The sequence below is a fragment of the Pleurodeles waltl genome, chromosome 4_2 (genome assembly GCF_031143425.1).
Source record: "Pleurodeles waltl isolate 20211129_DDA chromosome 4_2, aPleWal1.hap1.20221129, whole genome shotgun sequence".
NCBI classification, from domain to species: Eukaryota; Metazoa; Chordata; class Amphibia; order Caudata; family Salamandridae; genus Pleurodeles; species Pleurodeles waltl.
The window spans coordinates 505210074-505236524 of NC_090443.1; the positions used below are offsets into that span (position 1 = coordinate 505210074).

General features: G+C 45.3%; 2 protein-coding genes across 8 annotated transcripts in view; one reads left to right on the forward strand and one right to left on the reverse strand.

Annotated features, from left to right (window-relative positions):
• LOC138293018 (uncharacterized) overlaps nucleotides 1–26451 on the reverse strand; it is a 219897-nt gene that overhangs the window by 164584 nt on the left and 28862 nt on the right. The window lies entirely within an intron of this gene.
• PIGC (phosphatidylinositol glycan anchor biosynthesis class C) overlaps nucleotides 1–26451 on the forward strand; it is an 88382-nt gene that overhangs the window by 51884 nt on the left and 10047 nt on the right. For 5 of the 7 annotated variants that reach the window (XM_069231982.1, XM_069231979.1, XM_069231980.1 and 2 more), the window contains one exon: nucleotides 2649–5442. The exons of the other annotated variants lie outside the window; for them this stretch is intronic. In XM_069231982.1, the coding sequence (XP_069088083.1) occupies nucleotides 2834–3760 (927 nt within the window). In that variant the 5' untranslated portion in view covers nucleotides 2649–2833 and the 3' untranslated portion in view covers nucleotides 3761–5442. Of the gene's footprint in view, nucleotides 1–2648; nucleotides 5443–26451 lie in introns of those variants that run through there. 7 annotated transcript variants of the gene reach the window in all.

The following is a 26451-nucleotide window of genomic DNA, read 5'->3' on the forward strand; positions in this document are numbered from 1 at the left end:
AGTCTGGGATATACAACACATAATCTCTGTGATGTATATCTGTACTAATGCTAGCATCACTAGTTGGTTATGGAAGTATACCAAATTTAAAATGGTTGCTTTGAAACAGTTTTTTTGAATTGGCTAGAACAAGGGTCGCCAACCTTTTCTGGAAAAAGAGCTGCTGCTGCTGATGATAATAAACACCATTTTATAGAGCGCACAGATACTCATGGGAGTTTCCCGGCGCTAGTCTAGTAGCAAGTAAAAAAATTATGGAGTGAAAAGCAAGGTTCCTTTTTTTTAGCAAGTTACAAACTTTCCTGCCTCAGATATAAAGGGAGAGTATTCCGTCAGGGGTCCTGGAAAGGAAAAAAAGCGCCCACCAGTCCTTGTTCTTTTTCTCTTGACACTCTAGCTAAGGGCAGAATCGAAGACCAGAGACTCTTGGCAGGACCTTAAAAGTGGACATGGGTGGCCAGGTAACCTGGACCAGTGTTGTAAAAGGCACAAAAAATCAACAGCACAGCTTTGAACAGAATTCTCTTCCTTACCGGAAGCCAGTGCAAGGAAAAAAGATGCATAGAAATCCTTGTTCTCCGTGGCAAATGCAATGAGAGTGCTGCAGCATTTTGCACCATTTGAAGTCTGTGAATGGCGCAATCCGGAAGTTCAAGATTTCATGCACTGGCTTGGTCCAGGTGAGAGATTATCAGAACCTGGATAACTGGTTTCCTGGCCAGAAAAGACAGAAAAAAACAATAACCGTTTCAATCGAAAAACACATTCCAGTCACTGCGCTAATCTGAGGTTTGAAGGTTAAGCAATTGTCGAACATGACTCCCAAGTTCTTGGTTGTCTCTGTAAAAGATTCAGGCAGAGCAAATCCATTTGGTCAACATGACAACCAGTTGGTAGGTGTAGCAGTGCCGAAAAGAGTACTCCAGTTTTCTCGGTATTGCACATCAGTTGTTTCTGATGCAACCAGTCAAACACAGCAGTAAGGCACAAGCTGATGGAGTTAAAGACAATGTCTTCCCCATCCTTGAAAGAAAAGAGAATTTGAGTATCAACTGCCTGTGAAGGGATCTTGGCTCCGAAAGCCTCAACAACAGAAAAGATAGGGTCAAGATAGACATTAAACAAAGTTGAGGTAAGGGAGCGGAGCCCGAGGGACCCAGACTGAAAGTGCCCTATTGCCAGAAGCAAACTGGGGAGGCCAAACCTCCTGTTCTCTATTATCTAAGAAGGTCAGCCACCTGAGTGCCATACTCTTTACTCCAGTCTTCAGAAGGCAGTCCAACAGCAAGGAGTGGGGTACCATGTCAAAGGCGGCCGACAGATCTAGCAAATTCAGCACAGCCTTGCCCCGGCATCTAGAGTGCCTTTGATTTGTCCCACCACCTCGAGTAAGGTCTTCTCAGTGCTCAGATTCCACCTGAAACCAGCCTGGCTAGATTAAAGGAGACTGTTAGCCCCCAGATAACAGAAGAGGTGCCTGTTGACTGAATCTTCCAAGATCTTAGAAACAGTAGGCAGCAGGGAAATGGGCCTATAGTTACTCTGCAGACTGCGGTCGGCCAAAGGCTTCTTAGCAATGGAAGAATCTTTGCCTGTTTCCAAACTGGGGGAACCATTGCGGAAGCCAGCAGCTTATTAAGCAGCCTGTTTACCCAAGGGTTAATTACCTTTGCCACAATGATTAATACACTAGTGGGGGTAGGGATCAGCAGGTGAATCTAGCCAGACTTTGGTTGGCTTAGTGACTCCTCTAGAGGGATGGAATTAAAAAAACAAGAGGGAACATCCCACCTCTTTAGTGGCTTTCCCGGGAATGGAGAGGCTACTAAGTCCCCGACCAGAGCCAGCTAGGCTGAGCTGAATGTTAGCAATTTTCTCTTGGAGAAGAAACTATCTAACGTATTGCACCAGTCTAGAGAAGATAGAGCGTCTCTAGAGCAGGCCACAGGGGATATAAAGTTGTTTACTATCTTGAACATTTCACATCTTATTGCCTGCCTCTAGATCGTGCTTTCAAAATATGCTTCTTTTGTTCAGTGAAAATCATCCCAAGCTACCTTGTATTGGTGGTGTAGTAGTGAAAGCATCAATCAGAGGCCTCCCTATGCAACATTACAAACAGTGATCATCTCCATGCATCAGGAGGCTTGCCAAAAATTAATGTCAGAAAGGGTTTGTCAATGCCTTTACATTGGTAGTACGTAACCCCCATAGCTGCAATGCCTTGAGCGTCAAGGAAATAGTATTAGTAGTCCCCCATCACCACATGATGTATCACTCAAGTATCAGCTATAAGAACATTTTGAAAATTCAGCCATTTTCTCCAAACACCAGCTTATCTGGAAATACACACATTTTCATCTCAAATTCAAACTTTTCAATTTTGGTATACCTATATTAATTTAACCAAGCAAAAGCTTTTGGTTTATTAGTCTAGTCTGCACATAAAAGAGCTACCAGTATCTCACAAGCTACTCATTGCAGAAGCCTGATCTGAAATAGGTTCTCATGTACCTCTAACACACTGAGGACAAAAAAAATTATGCCTGGTAGAGAAGAGACTATTGCCGCTTTCATGGTTTATGTTAGGTTATAGCTCAGGAATTTCTTTTGAGAATTTCTAAATATTTCTGGATTTTTGTCTGCAGATGTGTGGCATGAGAGCAGAATGAAGGCGTTTCACTTTGAAGATGGAAATATTTGCTTCATCTTTGCCTGCTGTATTCTGAAGCCGCCGACTGTACCGGTTAAAGAGCATTCGCCTTGTGAATTCTTGAACACATTCTACAACATCTCTTCTTTGACTTCCTTCTGTTAAATTGTTGACCTGGTCATGGGGATATCCTTGCAGGAGAAGCATGAGCAAGCAGACATGAACAGCCCCAGGGAGGCTGCAGCGGTGGGCTGGCGGAAAGTTCTGTACGAGCAGCAGCCGTTCCCAGATAACTATGTGGACCGGCGCTTCCTGGAGGAGCTGCGGAAGAACATCTATGTTCGGCGCTACAGCTACTGGACTGTGGTGTTTGAGTCAGCTGTTGTCATCCAGCAGCTCTGCAGTGTAGTTGTCTTTGCTGTCATCTGGTGGTACATGGACCAGGGTTCGCTGGCCCCACAGTGGCTCTTTGGAGCCAGCCTTGCTTCCTCACTGATTGGTTACATCTTGTTTGATGTGGTTGACCATGGCGCAGGCCGGCGAGAGAATGAACGCACCCGCTGGGCCGATCTAAAGAGCTCTTTGGTCTTCCTGGCCTTTACCTATGGCTTCTCCCCTGTATTAAAGACATTGACTGAGTCCATCAGTACAGATACCATCTATGCCATGTCCGTGCTTATGCTCCTTGGACACCTTATCTTCTTTGACTATGGGGCAAATGCTGCTATTGTATCCAGCACCCTCTCCTTGAACATGGCCATCTTTGCTTCTGTATGCCTAGCCTCCAGGCTGCCCAAGTCCTTACATACCTTTGTCATGGTGACCTTTGCCATTCAGATATTTGCACTCTGGCCTGCGCTTCAGAAGAAACTTAAGGCTCACACCCCTATCTGCCACTTTATTGTCACCGTGATCTTCGCACTCTCAGCCACAGTAGGGCTGCTGACTATCTCAGGTGTGGGGGCCTTGCTGGTTGTCTTGTTACTGATTTCTGTCTCCTTCATTTGCCCCTACTACCTCATCTGCTTGCAGCCCTTCAAGGACAACATCCATGGCCCATGGGACGAGGCTGAGATCACAGAAGATCTATCTAGGTTCCTGATGTAGCAGGTAGAGACCTCCACATGGGTGACAAGCTGGGGTCACTGGCACTAGGTGAAGAGATAACCACAGAAGACAGCGGACAAACTCTTGACAGTTTCATCACAAAGAATCATGAAAAGGGCCCCAGGGGGCAGGTGGAATGGAAATGATAGTTATATTATTACATATAAAGCTGAGGTAATCCCAGGCTAGGTTGAGGACGGTGAAAATGGCAACTAGTGTGATGCCCCCCCACCACCACAAAGAGGGGCAAAATCGAAGGAGACCTGATCTTTTTCACATTAAGAAGGTACAGGGTGAGATAAGCCCACTATTGGTGCACAGTAAGGAACCCATATCTTATTCCTCACAGAGCTGACACAAGGCTTAGTGACATCTGTGGCAAGAAAGAGAAAATGCAGCTTCCGGAAAAGTGTATCCGGTGAGATGATTTCCAAGTCAAGGAGGTTTGAAATCAAATTCCAAGGTAAGGACATGGAGCCTTCAGCTACCCCTTCCAATGGTGACATCAGTTGCAGCGAACTCCAAAAAGAGTTGAAGGACAGAGACTTTTACAAATTCTCAGAAGACTGTGATCACACATTTGTTGTTTTTTGGTTTGCCATCACCTGTTTGAGCAATCCTGGGTGGACTGAAGTGTCTCATTCCTCCCATTCTCCCACCCGGTGGAATCCCTCGGGGCAGCGAGGAGGAGTGAGAGTCTGGGTTGGTGGCTGTGCATAATAGCAATGGGAGCTGGAAGGAGGTACAACCCAAGGGAAAATAGAAGCATTTGCTAAATGTTTGATAAGATATACATATGCACCACTTGGAAATAGATCTTTAATGAAGTCATGTAATTTAAATAAGGCTGAAAGGATCGCTTCATGGGCTTTGCCTGCCGATAAACCTGCAGGTTATATGTCAAATACCTGGAAGGCAAGTCCTCTGCTCACCCTTCTGAGGTCTATTAAATGGGCAGCGTTGAGATGTGCCATAGCAATAGATAATAAAGTACCATGGTATAACAAATCTTGTGGTGTCCACTGTATAAATTGTCATTAAGGTTATTATTATTGCATCAAAAGTTAGCCATTAAGAATGACGAAGTGGGAGAGAAGAATCTGAAACAAATTGTATACATACTAGTCATCTCATAATTTTGTTCTGCAAACATTTGAATTCTAAAGGACGTCCACTAGTATCACATAGAATTATTAAGATAAACAATATGAGAAAAAAGCAGTATGTGAGCTTGCTCTCATGCAACAAAATGCTTCATAAGAAATTTTAAAATGAATTCAGTGTTGGTTCCTGACTGGCTACTATGTGGCGCCCCTCCCCATTCCTTACAGTGCTAAGAAGCTTATTTACCTATTATGATACTTTATGCTGGCGTTCATCAAATTCTGATTCAAAGAAAAACACTTTTGCCAGACATTAGCAGTATTTAAATTAAAATCACTATATTGTTTGCTGATGAAAATCATCCAAGTAAAAGAAACCTGAAATAGTCAATTTATGAGAGTGCCTTATTATTTTTGTGAAATTAGTTTATCAGGTTTAGAGTTTAGTTACATAAATCATTAAATTGACTGTACTTTCGCATTTGATTGATTTGTCCAATATTGGCCTCCTGTGTTTAGCACATGTTGATCCTCACGTACAAAGATTCCTGCTAAGAAATAGTAAATTGTGAAACTTAATGATTTGAAGTTTGAAATTTCTTATCTGGAATGTACAAAAAAATGAATCTGGTAAAAGCGCGCTGACTTTTACCTAGTGCATTTGTATGTTGTGAGCCAATTTACATACTAATAGATTAGTTCACAAAATACATAATCGTAGTGGGTCCCAATTCCACCTCCCTCATTAATATGCAAGAGGTAGGTCGCACATTGTGACCCAGTATGACTGGCTAGACTCACAGGCATGGTGGCCTGCTGGGGTCAGTAGATCACCATGTCTGTGATTGCTTTTAAATGAAGCATTTTTTTAAAATTTATCCCATTTTACTTAAAGGGAAACAGGAACAGTCAGTGGTTCCATGGACCACTGCCTGCTCCTAAAAACATTTTTGTGAATATTCACAAAGGGGAAGCGATCCCTAGGGGAGCCCTTCCAGTTTGTGAATGGCTTACCTACCTCCTTTGAGGAGGTGGTAAAATGTTAATGTTTTGCCATCGGATTTCGGTCGCAAAACATCACTACATTCCTAAAGGAATCGATATCTAGAAGGGATGCCCTTAACATGCCTCTTCCAAATACCAGTTTGTTATTTATTCCCAAATCCAAATTGCGATTTAGTGAGATTCGGTAACATCTTACCGAATTGCTGTTTGAGGTTAGAAAAATATAATTTAGCAGTCAGAAAGGCCCTGATTTTACCAGCTGTAGTCTTCTTACCAGCCTAAAATAGTTTAGTATAGGTAGGCCCATATTTTGTGGTTAACCTACCAGCTCAGACCTGCCAGACACTCACTAACGTCCCATTAGTGTCTCATCTATGCTCTTCATTCCCTTCTGTTTCTTGATGATCTCGCCCCTCAGACCTCAGCTACCAGGTTTGTGAGTCTAGCCTTCTGTCCTCCTCTGTCAATGGAATTCACCACTTTGGCCCTCATTATGGGATGCCTGGAATTAAGTGGTGGTGATACCAGGGTAGGAGATGCTAATTCAGGATGGTGTCTTCATCCCTAATTCTGTGCATCATGAGTTAAAGTTCCTGAAATGGGGAATAAATATCAGAACCCGGAATTAATGGACTAAAAACTATAGTTTTTCCTGGATTCCCGGGACGTGAAACCTCTCATTCGCTACTTTCTCTAAGCAGAAGGTAATCCAAGGTTTGTTTTCCATGCTATGCAGAATGACCCTCCATTTCTTGCAACATAACTACTTCACCTCCATAATTTTCTTGGCCTTCCTTTCCTTTCAGTCAAACTTATTTCTTACTCTGAAGTAAGACGCCTGGGAATGCTGATCAAAATATGAGGAAGTTTCTATGTTCCAGCTATTGTAGTGCTTCCATAGCCTGCCAGGAATCTGTTTGGCAGAATTAGAACTGGCAGAATTACAAACTTGTTGATTGAAAATATGAAATGACAATAGGAAAAAAGTTTCAATTCGGTATAAAGGACCACTATGTCTCTGAAAACAAATGCAGGGAACTGGATCAGAACCCTCCTTTAGGTCACTATTTTGAAGCTTTTGGTAACAGGCTCTAGAAACACAGTATTCCATGTCAAAAACATCAGTTCACAGAAAGCAGTATGTTTGGGTTGGATTTTACAAGCTGGACAAAATAAATCTTCAGATTCCATTAAAGACGTGATTCTGTTGCTGGAGAAATACATTATATCTACATTTCACGTGGCAGTAGGACTGGGTGAATTTAATTGCCCTTTGGGAAAAAAATAAGTGAGACCCAATGAATGCCAAATTCCTTTAGCAATAATCCACCTTAGTTCCTCAGATACTGAGGATGATTATTTTCCTGAACTCTAGAACCTGGGGAAAAGTCAAGAGGGCCCCACATCTCTTAACTTCAGATCAGGTTTACTAAGAAACGGAGGAAACAATAATGCATATTGACTCCCTTGCTTTTAACTTGTATACAGCTTATCTTGGTACAGCTCTTCAAGGGACTAATACAGTTTCCCCAAAATGTAGTAACCTATTGCTCCCTATACTCCATTATGCAGATAATACTATTATCATAGATAAGACAGTACTTGGCTTGCAAAAATTTCTCCCAAGTTCGGAAGCTTACTGTAAAGGTTTCCTCAATTTGGAATTTCACTGTAAACCAAACACGCTCTCCATTAATAAAGAAGGAAACAAGTTAATGGTATTTAGAAGGAAAACAGCAGTAAAATGTCAATGGTCCTTAGAAAATACTAAATTAGAGCTTTTACAAATACCTTGACATTTGGTTGGTGGTAAAAGGAGGTTCAAAGCTTTATTGCACCACATTAAAATCGAACTCTTTAGCTTTAAACTCATCCATCCTGAGGCCTTGCAGGAATTTAATGGGTCCCTTGTTTGGCTCAGTATTAAAGGTCATGTCTTCCAAATTGATGAAAACTCAGCATTAGGGGAGTAGTAGCGAATATTATGCAACCCAGTTCTTATAGGATCCTATTGGGCTTTCAGACTACATCACAAGCACAGGTGAGATTTGAAATTAAATTGTACAAATCCATAAGCCCATTTCTGTTACCACTTTTGTGACGTACTGCCTGATGCTAGGGTCTAATAAAGCAGGGTTGCTAAAAACTCAAGGTGGTTGGAAATTAATAAAGTTAGCCAGCCAAATAACCCTGGGTAGCACTATTTAGAATTGATTATTGGAAACCTGCAGCTTGGATATCGCTGGCAAACAGCACATGCGGAAGAAATAATTATGTAACAGGTGAAACTAATACCCTTTTAGGAAGATTAAACAATAGGAAAGAAAGAACAGGCCTGGCTAACAATTTCTTCATATGCTTTTAATAAAGGCCAAAACTTTTTAAACCTTCTCTGGAGCATATATCCGAAGCAGAAATTGACCATAGTCTGCTTTTGTTTATTCTTCTCAACTTTAGGTCTGGTTGGAAAGAAACTCGAGGCTGTATCTGTTCACCCTCTCCAAAATCATTGGTAAATAGTTATGTTTATGTAAAGACTAGATGATAATCGTAGGAGGGCTATGAAACAACTATTTATTCACTTTGATATTAGAACACACACTATAACATTAGCAACACAAAAGGATGATGGACGGAGTACTGACACTTTTTAAACAGTCACCCCAGTCACAGATCTGGGTTTAATCCATTGTCTTTTTGCTCACCATGCCACACCAGTTTGGACCCAGCCATATGCAGATCAATCTTGACCCTGTTCCCCATGGGAACAGTACAGCCCGAACTGCCAAGCCAGGTCCTCTTTAGATCGGAAAAAAGCATCTTGGGTACCGGTTTCAGAGTTCACCCTTCATCAACCAGGCTAGCTTGATTCCAGGGGCGCAGTGAGCACCGGGCCCACGTCTGGGCATACCCATCCCACTTATGGCAACTTTAGCAACACAAAAGGATGATGGACAAAGTGCTGAAACTTTTCAAACACTCACCCCCAGTCACAGATTTGGGTTTAGTCCATCATTTTTTTTGCTCATCATGCAACCCCAGTTTGGACCCAGCCATATGCAAATCAGTCTTGACCCTGTTCCCCATGGGAACAGTCCAGCTAGAACTCCAGGCCAGGTCCTCCCTGGACCAGAAACAAGCATCCTGGGATCAGTTTCAAGGGTATCACCCTTCATCAGCTAAGCTAGCTTGAATCCAGTGGCAGTGAGTATGGGTTCCATGTCTGGGCATACTCTTCCCACTTAGGGCAACTTAAGCAACACAAAAGGAGGGCACCACAGGCACAGTCCTTTCTTTGCTAGCCAAGGTGAGATCAGTCTCTGATGCAGACTCTATTTGCTAGCTCCAAGGAACAGCAGGGCAGTCCTTCTTTGGTCCTTTCTCCTTTGCAGATGTGATCTGAGGTCTGGGTGCCACTTTTATGTCCAAACTTTGCTCTCCAGGATGCGGTGACTACTAGCCAATGGGCTACCAGGTCTCGCCTGATGATGAATTCAAGCAATATGTGGCATCTAGCTATTCCAAAACGTCATATTCTGCCCTCTCCCCAGGTGGAGCTTGGTAGCTTTCCCTAGAGATGTGGCTACCCACGGGCTACACACCCACTGGAAAACTGATTTGGGAACTGTTTCTCCCTCTCTATCCCCAACACCAGCCTGCCTACCAGAAGAAAAGAGCAGCCCCTCTTGTGGGTCCACCATTTGCCCTTCAAAGGTGGTTACCCCTTTGAGGCTTGCCGTTTGGCATTGCACCCTGTTTGGCCTTCCTGACAGAATCTGCAGACCTTTTGTGTTCCATCCTGAAAGTCATTCACACCTCTCTCCCTCTCCAGGAGGGCAGATGGCTGTCTTGTGGCCAGCAACCATAAACAGTCTTTGGAGAACTTTGGGCAACAGAGTGACAACTTTCTAAAGTTTCCGATTTGAGCATCAAGACAGGTTCGATGCAGTAATTCCTTTGCTATCATGAAGTATCAACTTTAGTAGTCCCATTCAGAGGTTATCACAGTTGTCGGCAAGTTACTGAGTACTCCGAATGGGGCTACTAGCCTTTCTACAGTAGAAATAACAATTTTTTTTTTTTTTTTTACTGTAAGAACGTGTAAAACACATGTTCCATTTCTTTATAGAACCCTCTCTTAGGGCTCGATAGACCTGCTTTAGTGGTGACTTACATATATTAAAAAGGAAGGTCTGGCCTTTGTCATTATTTTAAATTGCAAAGCCAAATGAGCAGTTTCAGAACTGCCAGCCAACAGTGGCAGGCTGGGATTCTTTCTATGCTTCGTCACACTTGTGATGGCACAATAAGTGCTGCAGTCCATGAGGACACTTTAACTTACATGCCATGGGTACCCCTGGTACCATATACTAGGGCCTTATTAGTTAATGTACGGATATTGTTGGTGAGACAATCATACATGTACTTTTTAAGGGTCAGAGCACTGGCACTGGGGACTGTTTAGCAGGCCTCAGTGCACTTTCCAAGAAAAAAACCAGCAGCATCAGTCCAAAACTTTAGAGGTGATCAGTTTATAAGCCCAACTAATGCCCTTCTTAGGTCTGCCCTTCAGAAGATAGTCAAGAAAATTGTTCGCAGAGCAAACAATATCTTCCCCCTTAAGACTCAATACAAAATGGCGAATTTGCAGGTTGCAGAAGAAGCCAGAGGAAGGGAGAGATAACTAGGATAGTGTCAAAAAGGAGAGAAAACAATCACCCTCATAAAAAGAACTCAATGTGGTTAAGCAGAATGCCTGCCAGCAATCGATAAAGCTGTTCTGCACCTGTCGTGGAAAATTGTGATTATAACCTAAATGAGAATATACGTTAAATAATATGATCCCCGAAATCCTCATTTTTAGAGAGGCCTTGGTGGAATAGAAGACCGTCCATATTTTGAATCAAGTCCACTTGAAATAGATAGTGTCAATGATGCCGGTACGTGGGGTGATATTCCCCAACCCCCCATTGAGATATTCTGTAAACAAACATCCTAGCCTACTAGTTCACACTCCAACACTTTGACTAATCGGGATATGAACGCCGCTAGACAATATGTTCGTATTTCTGGTAACAAGAGCCCATCCTCCAATCTTGGCCTCTGCAGTATTAGTATATTAGCCCTGGGCTTTTTATATTCCCAAATGCATTTTTGCCAAACAGCCCCCACCTGTGTGGAAGTACGTTGGGTAGATAGAGGGGTATACACCGAAAGAGATATAGGTAGTGAGGAATGACGATCATTTTAATTAAATTGCATCATCCAGTGATATGTAAATGATGCCACTTACTAAATATCTCAAGAGTTCTTCTAGAGAGCGCTCCAAAGTTGAGCTCAATTACATCCTCCATTTTCAGGGAGACTTCGACCCCAGAATAAGTTGCTGATTTTACCCATAGTCTCTCATCCTTTGAAGGACCTATATTACCTAAGCCCAAGGTCTTGTCGAGGTTGAGCTTGTACACGGAGATAGCCCCATATTCATTTGCCATTTTCTCAGTAGCCACTAACGAATCCTCCGGGGCAGAGGTCAAGATGGTAAGATTATCTGCGTAGGTGAGCAATTTAGATTTGAGTTGATAAATCGGCAGTGGAGTAATGCCCCTCAAACTTTTCAAGGCTTGGATGCAAGGATTGATATAGAGTGCAAAGTGCAGAGGAGAAAGTGGGCACCCCTGACTGGTACCACAATTTATCTGAATTAGATCAGTAGAATTAGCCTAAACATAACACTTGAACTGTAAGATTCTGATAAAGGGGTTGAACCAGAGTGATAAAACGTGGTCCGAACTTTTTCGGCATCCAACGTTATTGCCCCAACCTGGTTTCCCTGCGCATAACCTGCCTCTAAGGCAGTAATCACAGTATTAACATGTGCCGTGGTATCCACCCTGGAACAAAGCTGTGTTGATTCTCATCAATAAGATCTGAAATAACTGTTGGAAGCCTATTAGCCAAGATCCAAGTGTAAATCTTGGAGTCCGCATTGATCAAAGATATAGGCTGAAAAGAGCCACAAAGTAGGGGATCCTGCCCTTTCTTAGGAAAGATCACGATATTTGTCTCCATCTATGAGCCAGGAACCATCCCAAGTTATTGCAAAGAGTTACATAGATCACAGAGAACTGGGACCACAAGATGCAATAAGCTAGAGTAAAGGTCCAATGGAAGTTGATCAGGGCCACAGTCCTTGACTCGTGCCAGTTGGCCAATAGTGGCTTCTACTTCGAAAGCCAATTTTTGACCTCTTAGCTTATGCTGCTGTGCAATAGAAAGTTTCCAGTGATTGTAAACTCGAAAAAACTGAGCAGTTAGCTCCGTAGAGGGGACTACTTCCTCATCATAGAGCTTCTGATATTAACTGTGAAACTCCTCCTTAATAAGAGCTTGTTTGGCCACTATATCACCTTAAGAGTTTTTAATCCCTGCTATAACGAATTAATTGTCTCTATCCCTAACCTGAAAGAAAGTACTCTGCCCATTTTCTTGCTATTTTCCAAGAAAGTTAATTGCTTGGCCCGAGCCTTCTTCATGATATTGTCGAACATGCATGCATGTGAGAAAATGGCAAATGAATATGGGGCTATCTCCGTGTACAAGCTCAACCTCGACAAGACCTTGGGCTTAGGTAATATAGGTCCTTCAAAGGATGAGAGACTATGGGTAAAATCAGCAACTTATTCTGGGGTCGAAGTCTCCCTGAAAATGGAGGATGTAATTGAGCTCAACTTTGGAGCGCTCTCTAGAAGAACTCTTGAGATATTTAGTAAGACTGAACTACTGCAAACTGATCTTGAGCAATTGCAGTGCTAGCCTTAGGAGAGTCCAGATGGGTAAGAGTAAGCAGAATGTTGGTCTCGGCCTGAGCAGCCTGCTTTCAACGAAAGGTAGCGTAATTGATGGTATGACCCCTACAAAATTCTTTGAAAGCATCCCAAACCATAAGAATAGACGTTGAACCCTGATTACACTCCAAGAAAAGCCTGGCTTCCTTGACCTTAGAATGAATATACGCTTCCTCTAAAAGGAGTTTCTGATCAACTGTTCAAGAACATGATTTTGAATTTAGTAGCGAACCCTCCAAAAAGAGACAATGAATTGTGGTCCGATATAACCCTAGGATTCAGAGAGACATTAGATGGGGCACAAGAGAGTGGCTAGCAAGGAACATAATCTATCCAAGAAAAAGACTTGTGAGAAGCATAGAAATATGTAAACCCATCTCCGCTCATCCGAGAGAGTCGCCAGACATCTACCAAAGCATAGGATTCTATTACTTGCAACAAGGCAGCCCTAGCCAGTTTCTTTGAACTATAGATAGACGGCCCAGGGGAGTTAACCCCCTTGACCACTACAAGAAGAGTCCATGCATGGATTAAGAGTGACGTTAAAGTTGCCACAAATTATCAAAGTTTCTGGCCGTAGATGTAACTCAGACAACAGACTATTGAAGACCCCATGATCATCAATGTTGCAACGATCCATCGTCCACCCACATCTATAAAATGGTCTGCGAGCACCTAGCTCTTATCCCGAGCCAAAAGAGCAATCCCTCTCTGGGAAGAAGTAAAGCAGGCTGCATGACGACGACCTGCTACCCCAAGTCATCCTAAAGGAGAGGCCTTTGTTTGAGGGGGTGGGTTTCCTGTCTACCAACTGAATGCGGATGAAGATAATGTAGCTCATCTTTTATTAGTTTGAACTTGTGACAAGCCTTCAAGCCATTAATATTCCAAGAAAGAATGTGAATCCACTGGTGAAGACCACCCCCCTGGCTAGACCTCAAACTACTCCAACAATTATCCAGCACACCCTATTGGGTAGTGAAAAATCATTCTTAATCCCAACTTTTCTGACCAAAAATGATTGCATAGGGCCTCATTTTTGTTTTGTTGCACAGCACTCCCCCAAACCCATCCACAAAAGAAATCCAAATGAGAAAAAGGATGGCCCCAAATCGTCTCCCTATCGTAACACCACTCCCTCCCCAGACCCCAGATTCCCACAGAGGGAACCAGACCCTCCCGCCCTGAACTTTGCCCGATAGAAAAAAAGAGCTCTAACCCCCCCCCCCCCTCCCTTTTATGATTAGTAATCATCACAGCAATTGGCGGCACTGGAGGGCCGGCCCAAAAAATGGTTATCAACAATGACCACCAAGTGATAATAGTAAGTGCTATCATATGCTGAATGAATAGTTAATAAGAGAGTGCTACTACCCTGTATAAGTCTCTTCAAAAACAGAGAAAATTGAAAAATAAGAGGTGGAATCAATACAGAGGAGAGAGGGGGGGAGATGAAATGGAAAAGAATATAGGAATGGGAGAGCCCAGGAACAATCCCCAGGTTCTAGGGATTCCAGAAGACACAGAAGGAGAAGTGTGGCACAATGGTTAGAGAGGCAGACCCTGATGCAGAGATATGGGCCGGGACCAAGGTTCCATTCCCGCCTCGGCGGTTCTTGGGCTCAATTTCCCTGGACAGGATATTTCTCGCCTCTGTGCCTAATCAAATTCATGCGTCCATTACTTATGATAATGGCATTACTCCTAGTCCTACTCCCTCGCCTTCCTTTCCACCAATGAGGTTCCCTTCCTCCCCCTAGACCCCTCCCTTCCCCTTAAACCCCATCCCCCTACCCCCACCACCTCCTGTACAGAAACAAGCCCAAACAGCATCGGGAGGGCGGGAGGGAACGGAAAGGAAGGCGAGGGAGTAGGTCTAGGAGTAATACCATTCTCGTAAGTAATGGACGCATTACCTCCCGTCCCTCCCTCGCCTTCCTTTCCACCAATGAGACATAGCAAGAGAAAAACAGGAGACGGACACTGAGTAGCAACAAGTTTAATCACAACCAAAAAAGGACATCGGACAATCACCCTCCTATTACATCATAGAGGACAAGAACCGGTGACCCAATACCGACTCCAAACTGCCCAAGTCCGCCAGTCTGTAATGACGAACAAAGGTAGAAGGTGAGGCCAAAGTAGCGGCCCTGCAAATTTCCACCACAGAAGCGCCCTGCAGCTCCGCCACCGTAGCAGCCATACCCCTGGTAGAACGGCCCTGTATCCCCTGGGGCGGAACAACCCCTTTCACAGAATAAGCCATCAAAATCAGAGAGCGAACCCAACGACTCAAGGAAGCAGTGGACGGCTTCTCCCCCTTCCGAGCCGGACTTAAATTAACAAACAGAGAATCACCTTTCCGGAAAGGAGCAACTACCCTTAGATACTCCAACAAAGCCCGACATACACCCAACTAATGCAACCAAACCTCTTCATCCGAGGAAGGATCGGGACAAAAAGCAGGAAGGATAACCTCCTGGTGAGCATGGAAAGCCGAATTCACTTTGGGAACAAACGAAGGAACCGGAATAAGCACCACCCGATCAGGAAAAACCTTACAAAAAGGAAAAGAGCAGGCCAAGGCCCCCAAGGCTCCCAATGCCCCCAACTCTCCCAAACGACGGGCTGAAGTAATGGCCACCAGAAAAAAAGTCTTCAAAGAGAGATGACGTAAGTCACATGAATCCAGAGGTTCAAAGGGAGGAACAGTCAAAGCATCCAACACCAAAGAAAGATCCCAGGAAGGAAAGGCCTGCACCGGATGAGGAAACAAGTTAAGAAGGCCCTGGAAAAACCGAGGCATCGAATGACCCTCATCCGACAGATTACGCCACGGGCCCATAAAAGCCTAAATCGCAGCCCACTGCACCCGCAGGGAAGCCACAGACAAACCCAACTGGGCCCCATCCTGCAGAAACTGCATCACCTCAAACAGAGAAGCAGCCGCAGGATCCAACCTATGCCGCAAACACCAGGAAGAAAAAACCTTCCACTGCCAACCATAAGACAGTAAAGTGGAACGACGCTGCAAAGCAAGTAAAGTAGAACTCAAAGCGACCGGAACTCCTAAGCACGTCAATCCCGTTCAACTTCCAAGCCATCAAGTGCAACCACCTCAACAACCCCATCGGGAGGCAAGGAAACTCCAGAGGCGAGGGACAGAGAGGGAGAGTCCACATGTGACCGGAAGCCATCAACCGAAGCAATGGAAACCAATTCGCCCGTGGCCAATGGGGCGCGATCAAGAGAACCCTGGCCTTCAGAAGACGTACCCTCACCAGAAATGCACGGAGCAACTGGAAGGGTGGAAATGCGTACAAAAGTTCCGGAGGCAAAAGACACGACATCCCGTCCACCGCCCAAGCCTGAGGACAATGAAACCGGGAGCGAAAGCGCCTCACTTTCGCATTCTCTGGGGAGGCAAACACATCCAACACCGGAAGACCCCACAGGCGAATCAGGCGACGAAACAGAGACAACCGGAGGGAGAAAAGCTGAGATGAAGGAATGACCCGGCTCAGAAGATCCGCCCGAACATTGACCACCCCCTGAATGTAGGTGGCTCGCAGGGATAGAACCCACCCTTGCGCCCAAACAAAAATGTCCCTCGCAATGCGGAACAGCGACCGCGACCTGGTCCCTCCCTGCCTGTTCACGTAAGCTTTGGTCACCAAGTTGTCTGTCCGAATAAGAACATCCAAACCCTTCAGGGATTCCTGAAAATGAAACAGAGCAAGAAGCACCACCTTCAACTCCTGCCAATTCGAGGAGCGGCTGGCCTCCAGAGGCGACCAAAACCCCTGGACCTGAGCCGACCCCAGCCAAGCCCCCCCAACCGGAGAGGCTGGCATCGGTCGTCACTACCACCGGGCGAGGAGGAGATAAAGACACCCCCACACGAAAATGAGCCGGCACCAGCCACCAACCCAACTCCCTGCGAACAAACCCCGACACAGGAATCCTTGTCCGAAGAGAACTCGACCCTGGAGACCAACGAACGAGAAACCAGTTCATCAGGCAAAAAAAGATGAAACCGCGCCCACTGTACCAGAAAAAACACCGATGCCAAATGACCCTGTAGGCGCAACCACTGAAGGGCTCTGGGAGCCAGCTGCGACAAGATCGACAACACCTGTGACTGGAGGCACAACAACCGCTTCTCCGACACAGTCACCAAGTCTTGATGAGTCAGAAATCGGGCCCCGGGAAGGGACCAAATCTGACTTACCCCAGTTGACCAAAAAAACGTGGTTTTGCAGGACCAACAGAACCCGGGCCACATGACTCCTTAACAGAACCTGAGTGGGCGCTTGAATCAGAATATTGTCCAAATAAGGATGGACAAACACCCCCTCGGAATGTAGAAGAGCCACCAGAGGGGCCAGCACCTTGGTGAAAATCCGTGGAGAGGACTTGAGGCCAAATGGCAGAACACAAAACTGAAAATGGTCCTGGCCCACCGCAAAGCGTAGGAACCTCTGAGAAGACAGAGCCACTGGAACATGCAGGGAAACATCCTGCAGATCCAGAGACCCCAGGAAATCCCCTGGACCGACCAGAGGCAAAATCGACTGAATGGAAAGCATACGGAAATGTACAGTCTTGATCCAGGAATTCACACCCTTGAGATTGAGGACAGGACGAAAGCCCCCTGACACCTTTGGAACCAGGAACAAGATGGAAAAAGTGCCCAGGCCTCTCTCCCCCACAGGAACATGGGATATGGCCCTCTTGAGAAGTAAGTCCCGGACCCCTTTCAACAACGCCTGCCTCTGGGCCCCGTCCGCAGGCAATGGAGTAGGACAAACCCCGGTATCTGGAGGTACTACGTCGAAGTCTATGGCGTAGCCATTGTTTACAATGTCCAGCACCCAGCGATCGTTGACATCCTCCTGCCAAACGGGAAGAAAGTGCCTCAGCCGCCCCCCAATCGGCCCTCTGCCAGGCCCACAGTGATTGTCAGGAACCCTTCTTGAATCTTCCCCGCCCGAAGGAGCAGACTTTTTAGGAGAAAAACAGGGCTGAAAACGACGCTTCCTGGAAGAAAAAGACTTGGAATCAACTTTGGGAGAAGAACGAGAATGCTTCCGCCAACCCTTGCCAGAAGAAGAACCACCTTTGTAAGGCAAGGCGTGTTTCCTCTCCTTAAAAGCTTTCGAAAGCATGGAAGGCAACTGATCCCCAAATAAATTGTGCCCCTCAAAAGGCAGTCTCAGGAGAGCAGACTTCTCCCCCGGATCCGCCTTCCACATCCTTAACCAGAGGGACCTATGGGCCCCAATCAAAGCTCCCGAAGCCAGAGCCGAAGTGCGGACTACATCAGATGACATGTCCGCCAGCAACTTGGCCTGTTGTTCCATAACTGCCAGCAGTTCTGAACGCTCTGAACCCTCCTGAACAGCTACCGCCAGTTTGTCAAAATCCTGCACCAAGGATTGGGCAGAATAAGCAGAAAAAATACCCGCTCTGAGGGCCAAATTCTCCGCCGCAAATGCCCTCTTCAGACCTGAATCCACCTTTCTGACAGTTTCATCAGCAGGAACACAATCCTCCGGATTGACCGCCGTCTTGCCAATTAAAGTTGCCAAAATGGAATCCAGCTTAACGGAAGGCGGCAACACATCTTCCCCTTCCAGTAAGTACAGCTTCTGAAGGAAACGCGGAACCTGAGACTTGTCCACATCCTTCCACTCCCGGAGCACCATATCCTTAACCGGGCCCTGAAAAGGCATGGCAAACCTTGAAGGCGTTTGATATTGAGGGAACAAGTGTGAATCAGTGCCTGTAGGTTGAAAAACAGGAAAACCTAAATTGTCCCGAACATGCGTCAGAACCTCCCACATCTCTTCCCTGGAGACATATTTCCCACCAGAAGAAGTAGAAAGAGCGTCATCATCTGATGAATAGGACCCCTTCGCAGCCCCCTAAGGACGGGCTGCAGTAGAACGTCAGGCCTAGATGCTCCAGCCTGCAGAGCACAAGACACAGCCACCTCAATCATGTCCTGAACCACCTCCTCTCTGGACATGAGAGGCGCAGGAACCCCTACTGCAACCTGGTGTCCACCAGGAGTGGAAAGGGGAACCGCAACATCCTCCCCCGAAGAAGAAGAGAAAACAATCCTGCGCCGCTCTGAAGGAACCTGCCTCGAAATTATCCCAACAAGAAATGCACCCAAGAGGCCACAGCACCCATTAAAATAATGGAGAAAGCCCCCACCCCCCCTAATTCAACAGCAGCAAATGAAAAAAGGGCAACAATTAACACAAAACCATAAAAGCTGCGGGCAGAAAAGCCCGTCCTACCGTCCAAAACGCAAAAAACACAACCGGCACATCAGCCCAGCAAACGCGAGCCGAAGATCCGGAAGCACAGCCCCAGCCACCATAGAGCCAGCCGACTCCAAGGACGCGTCTCCAAGGCAGCACCGCCTGCCCCCGGAAGAAGCTGTACTGCCATTTGATAAAGTTTGTTTTGACCAATGACTTTGTGTTTCACCATTGCGCATATTAGTTGCTCAATGTTCACCAGTAGCACATTGTATGTTTTGTTCAGTTTAGCCACCTATTGGCTTTGACATGGCATTAGCCATTACTTTCTGTATTCAGTTTAGCCGCCTATGGGCTTTGACATTGCATTAGTCATTACCTTCTGTATTCTGCCTATTGGCTTTGACATGCTGTATCCAGTCTAGCCGCCTATTGGCTTTGACATTGCATTCCTATTGGCTTTGACATGATGTATTCAGTTTAGCTGCCTATTGACTTTGACATGCTAATAGATATTCTGCCTATTGGCTTTGACATGATATTATACATTGCATTTTATATTCAGCTCAGCTGCCTATTGGCTTTGACATGATATTATACATTGCATTTTGTATTCAGCTCAGCTGCCTATGGGCTTTGACATGATATAAGACATTGCATTTTGTATTCAGCTTAGATGCTTATTGGCTTTGACATGACACTAGACATTGCATTTGATATTTAGGTTAGCTGCCCATTGCCTTTAACGTGGAGTTAGACATTGCAGTTGAGAATCCAAGCTGTATTTTTCCAAGCTGTGTTTTTGCACAAGATGTTTTTCTCACAGTAGACTAGACATGATAAGAGAGAGTACATGGGTGTTGTTTTTCTTCGCTTGAGCTTGGGAACAGGAGTAGTCTTGGAGACCTGGCCAGTCTCCAAAAGGCTTGCTCAGTTTCCCAGGTCTGAGAGGAGGGGGCACACCTTTGTAACGAATGACACAGGCTGCAGAGATTCAGATTCGAATCTGCCGGACCTCGTGCAGCAATCCCGTGTGGGTAGATGAATCTCTTTCTCGCGGCTGACAGGGGGTCTGCAAGCTGATGACCTTAGAAAGATGAAGCTGTAAATAGTTTCCCACACGGTGAAGTATTTGTTTTGCTTTGCATTCAATATCTTATAAATATAACCTGCTGTGTATATTGCAAACTGATATATTTTGTTTGATTAACGCGGGCTTGAAAGCTACTAATTCGTCAACATAAAAAGTGTGGTTGGGGAAGAATTAACAACAATAAAAGTCTTCTTTGAACTCAGAAGTGCATTTCTGGTGTGTTATGTTAGTGCTTAGAAACTAGATAAGAGGAAAGCACTACAGAAGCGACCGCTCATCGAGAGTCAAGCCGATGCCCCCCAGGCCCTGCCGTGGAGGAGAAGGAAAAAGGTAAGTCTAGCAGGGCTAGACAAAAAGAACAAGAGGTGGTGGGGGTGGGGGGTTTTTTAAGGGGAAAGGAGGGGTCTAGGGAGAGGCAGGGAGCCTCATTGGTGGAAAGGAAGGCGAGGGAGGGACGGGAGGTAATGGGTCTCACTCTGCAACTCTGGGCAATAGCTTGCTTAATCTCCACAACGGCCCCAACAGCGCTGGGATGCCTGGCTTCACCTTGGGGGTTGCCCAGGAGTGGGCACCTCACAGGGAAAAGCCAGAGGGGTTCCACAGCGGTATGTGTTCAGCGCCTCGATACCTTAGGGTCGGACTGCGCTTTACAAGTACAAATTTACATTACGTTTACATTACATTACACTTTTAGAGCCTAACAGCTAACGTCATGGCTAGAGTATTGAGTAATTTTTAATATTACTAATGGCAACTAGCTAAAGTTAGTGGTTTAAGGAAGGGCAGGGCTGCCCCTCGATAACAGCAGACATTGGACTCTTTTGTAGCACCCCTCGTATCTTCTGGGGCTGTCATTTTGAGCAGTGATATTGGCCCAGGGGACAAAGGGATGGCTACCCAAGCCCAGGCTCAAGCCCCAGAGATAACACAAGCGTCTTCCCTTCCCTTCCTGGTGGCACCCACTACAGGCAAAAACACAGGGGGTTATTACAACTTTGGAGGAGGTGTTAATCCGTCCCAAAAGTGACGGTAAAGTGACGGATATACCACCAGCCGTATTACGAGTCCATTATATCCTATGGAACTCGTAATACGGCTGGTGGTATATCCGTCACTTTACCGTCACTTTTGGGACGGATTAACACCTCCTCCAAAGTTGTAATAACCCCCACAGTCATTTAAGCCAAAGCAAAATATGTCAAGCACGAGGAAGCCTCTCATCCCCTGGGCTGCCATTTCAATAACAGCTCCTGGATTCACTCCTGAATCTTTTGGTGAACATTTCTCTCCCCCATCCGTGGATTTAGGCATGCCTCTCGATACTTACTCAGCGGAATTCAACTCCACTGTATGTGAACCTCTAGATACGTACGCTCCTTGGAACATAAAACAGTTTCATAGACAGAACCCTTTGCAGGCTTGGTATTCCACTGAGTTAAAATGTGAGAAGAGGAAATGTAAGTTAGCTGAGAAAACTTGGAGCCTCTCGAGAAATCCAGCGGACCGGCAAGCCTATAAACAACAGTTAAATGCTTATCATAGACAGCTTAAGAGAGCTAGAAAACTACATTTCATTAAGAGACTGGAAACAATTACAATTTCAGTAAAGAACTTTTTTAAATTGTTAAGGAGTTCTGCCAGCCAGTTAGTCTACTGATATCATTTATTCCACCTTTGCACCTCAATCTTCACTTTCTGAGACGGAATGGGATCGTCTTGGGCCACATCCAAGCCCTAGAGTATATTTTGGTGAATCCGCCACTCTATCAAGAGAACAGGTAGAAAAGATAATGTTAGAGGTGAAATCAGGCTCCCCACTTGATCCTTGCCCTCAAATATTTGTTTCCAGACTATTGTCCATTTTCAGTCCGTATTTTACTCAAATATTTATTTTTTCTTTGAAAAATGCTATTTGCCCAGACACTTGGAAGCAAGCACTGATTCTTCCCTTAGCAATGAAAGCAGGACTATATGTATTAGTACTCTCTAACTACCGCTCGATTTCTTTACATACATATATGTCCAAGGTGCTAGAAAGACTGGTTAATAGCTGGCTGACAACATTTTTAGAAGATACAAACACACTTGATCCTTCTCAAATTGGTTTTAGGTCCAAGAATGGTACAGCAACCACCCTTTTGGCAGTCCTAAACAATATAAGACTGGAAGTAGATCAGGGCAAAGCAGTTGTCCTGATTCTACTAGATCAAGCAGCAGCTTTTGACACTGTTTCACACAGCCTTTTGATAAATAAGCTTCACGAGGCTGGGCTTCACTCGACTACCTTACAATGGTTTTGCTCATTCTTGTCTAACAGGACTCAGTCAGTTCAGTTGGGCACTATTAGACTCCCCCCCCCCCCCCCCCCCGGGTGAAGTGTGTGGTAGCGCAGGGTTCTTCATTAAGCCAAACTCTTTTTAATGTGTATGTTGCAGTCCTTGCCAAGCTGGTGCATAAGTGGGGTTTTGAAATATGTTCTTATGCAGATGATACTCGACTGGTGAACAAGATGAGAAAATTAGACACAACCTTTCAGGATGCCTCGGGGATGTTTCTAGTTGGATGAGGAAGCACTGTTTGTAGCTAAAGGCAGATGAAACAGAGGTTTTACTTTTTTGGAGGTGCCCATGATATTTGGGACCCAATGTGGTGGCCGGCTTCTTTAGGACTGACCCCATTACCAAAATAAGTGATAAGGAATCTGGGGTCTCTAATCGACCATTCCCTAACAATATAGGAGCAAGTTGTTGCTACTGGCAGCAGATGTTATGGTCTGCTGAAACTCCTTAAAAACTATTTAATTGGATTCCAGTTGAGGGGCATAGAATAAATGACAATGCCCTAGTGTTAAGTAGATTGGATTACGGGAGAGCATTATATTTTGGGATGTTGGACCATCTTTTCTCTCTTCTGCAGGTAATTCAAAATATGGCTGCTTGACTCATTTGCAACAAAGATAGATTGCACTGGCTTCCTATTTGTTAAAGGACTAAATTTAAATACTTACACACAGGGCACTTTATAACACAGGCCCTGCAATTCCCCAATCCAAACTTGAGTTCTTCAACCTCTTAAGAAGTCTGCGATCTGCAAATCTTGCCCTTGCTAAAACTAAGCGAATGAAAAAGCAAGATCTTGTGGCTGCTCTTTTGCCTTTTTAGTGGCTGTTAATTGGACTACCATTAGACCTTCGGTGCACTAACAATTATCTCAGATTTAGAAAGAAGCTTAAAACATGTCTCTTTCATAATTTATTAACCTTTCTAGTCTTGCGTTGTTCAGTAATTTGCCTATGTTAGGTGGCTTGGTTTAGCGTTGTGATATCCCTCTCGGGATTAATGTGGCGCATTATAAAAACTGGAAATAAATAAACAAATAATAAAAGTGTGGTATCCTCAGATGGGCTCTCCCCCACTGCTTCTTTCTCTACTGGCACCAAAACTGTATTTGCCCCCTTCTCCAGGGCATCTGCTGCAGTAGCTAGAGACAGGATAACCCCCTTGCCCCCCCCTCCCAATCACCCCCCATATCCTAGGCCCATTGTGATTACTGTAGGTGCCCCCACTCTGTTGGACAGCAAACTCTTTTCTCTGCCCTTGAAGCCATCTGGAACCTGGTATTTTCCAGCCAAATCTCCTCTCTTTGACCCCCCCCCCCCCCCGGCAGGCGTCTTGTCCAACGACCAATTTGTTGTGGAGCCAACCCAAGAAAAAGTAACAAGAGTTTAAAGGCTGGGATCGCCTCTCCCTGCGACAGATTAAAAAATGAGCCAACCAGCAGTGGAGGTAATGAGAAAAATAAAAACAATACTGCTCCAAAGTGCAGCAATGTGTCTGCCAAAAGCCTGAATCTGTGTCTATGTCTTTATCTGGCAAACAGTTACAGGCCTCCCAAAGAGGACCGGAGATGGCAACAGAATTGCAGCTTATAGCAAAGAATATTCAGCTTCTTCCCTCCCTTGTGGGATTGCCTGCAGCTAAGCTGGAGCCTGGGATCACTGGTCCGATAGGTGAGGACTCTGCAATATCAAGCAGGCATAGCTTTTATGTAGTGATGCTCCTCTCAGCAGGGTAGACTCCACCCTAGAGCACCCAAAGCAGAGGAACAAAGAGGTGTGAGCCTTCTGCATCTAGGCTTCATGAGTCAAAGTGAAGGGTGATCAGGGGAAAGAGAAAAGGCTAGCCTTATCAAAGGGGTCCCTTTTGCCCTGAGCAACAGGGGCTGCAGTTCTACCTATTCCCTCCAACCATCTTCCAAATGGCAGTTCTACAGGAAGACCAATCAGCAGGTCCTCTCTGTAAAAAGCCTAATTGAATTTTTAGAGCAGCCTTGGGCTCTCTCTGTCCCCACTTCAGTTTCTAGGTCTCCTTGCTCCAGTTTCAGGAATGTCAGCAACACACTCCCACTGTCTGGGAAAACAGCCTTACCTCCATGTTGTCCAAAAGACCAGGCCAGGAACATCACAAATGGATCCCACACTCTGGTACACTCATACACACCATCCATGTACCACAGAGTCCACATACACATATATGCACAACACATACTTTGGATGTTAGCGCTACAACTAGGGTAAGTTCATAGAAGCCCAGTTTAGTTTTACACAAGTGGACCAGGCCTCAACACAGTCACACAGTTAAAAACTCTGGTGACAACTATGGATTCACAAAACACAATACGCTGCCACCACTGATCTATGTACTAAACCCCCAAGAGGGACAGTAGTTCACAGTCTGAATAATGTGGACACGTTTGATGCATCTCTCCATGTTGCAGGACAAATCTCGGGCCTCACTCATGTAAAGAGACAGAGCTAGGCCTCTATGCACTCACCAAGGCTAGAACCAGAAATCAAAAACCAAGACACCAGATACATGCAGTCGGGCAGTCAGGGCAGGGGACATGGCTGGACACTATGCAGGGGGCATTTCCTTCCTAAAATAAATGTATTCATTAAATTAGTATAGTAAAACACTATTACTTTGCATTGACTTTGAGGACAAAGTCGCACAATGCACACCCACAGCATAATCGGTGTACCCTCAATGTGTGTGCATTTTCTTACCCTGTTCTGACAGGCTATGCAATGCAATGTTGCTTTTAATGTATTTCTGTTTTTTTTTTTTTTTTTTTTTTTTTTCTTTTTTTACTCTCCATGTGTTTTACACCTTTTGAGTCTATATTAAAAAAGTGAGAAATTGGGTTGCGGGTGGAGGGGGTGAAACTTTACTCAATCAGCAAACACAGTCCTTGTCAGGGTGAGGCATAAGCAAACCCTAAATTAACCTGTGGTCAACCCTCTGGTAGCTTGGCACAGTACAGTAAGGGTTAACTTAGAGGCAATGTGTAAAGTATTAATGCAGAATTTAAACAGTAATGAAGTGAAAACACAACAGACAAACAAAATCCCACATCTATTTAGAAAAAGAGAGTGCATTTTAATAAATAAAACAACACAAATCCGATCAGTAGAACTGGAGATATGTAGGTTCAAAGATATCAGTAAACATAGTGCCAAAAAGCACAAAGTGCCAACTGTGGATATATGATTACACCGGACCAGGACAAAGTCGGGCTGGCTACAAGGACCCCATTTCAACAGTACCTTAAATCGTGCCTGTGGAGCACTGGGAGATCCTGTGTCGAGGATGGGTTGAGCAGCCGACGCGATGCGTCTGTTATGAGGAGCTGTGAAGCTGTGATGCAAGAACCTACGTCGTCAACAAGGCTGCCATCAATGAGAGAGCTGGGAAGCAAGGGCCTGAGTCGGTAAAGCTTTGCAGAGCAGCAGATCTGATACGAGGTGCAAAGTCGATGCAGAGTCCATAGACTGGGAGAACCCTTGCAGCAGAGGCCATGCATCAGTTCTGCTGGGTCCCCAAATAGGCTGGCAGAGCACCTTAAGGCCCACTTCCAAGGGTCCAGGACTGAGGTGGCACTACTTGGCAGGGTAGAACTCACAGATGGCAGGTTCCAGGTTCTGGGCTAAAGGTAATTGAAGCCTTCCGCCCTTGAGGCTGTAGTCAAGAGGCAAACCAACTAGCTCTTCGAGTCACTCTGGGGTCCTAGGTTCAACAGATACAGGTCCAGTCCTTCTCACCCAGGCAAGAGGACAGCAGGCAGCAGGTCAGTAGTCCTTCAGAGTAGCAGTACAGCAGAGCGGCCGTTCTTTCAGCCACAGAGCAGTCCTTCTCCCTGGCAGAGTATCCACAGGTCTAGGTGTGTACTGAAGAGTTAGTGTCTGTGATCCAAAATGTATACCTGGGCCTTCCTTTGAAGTGGGGGAAGTTTCTAGAGCAGTGGTTCGCAACCTGTGGTCCGGGAACCCCTGGGGGTCCGCAAAGCCTCCTCAGGGGGTCCATGGTTGCTT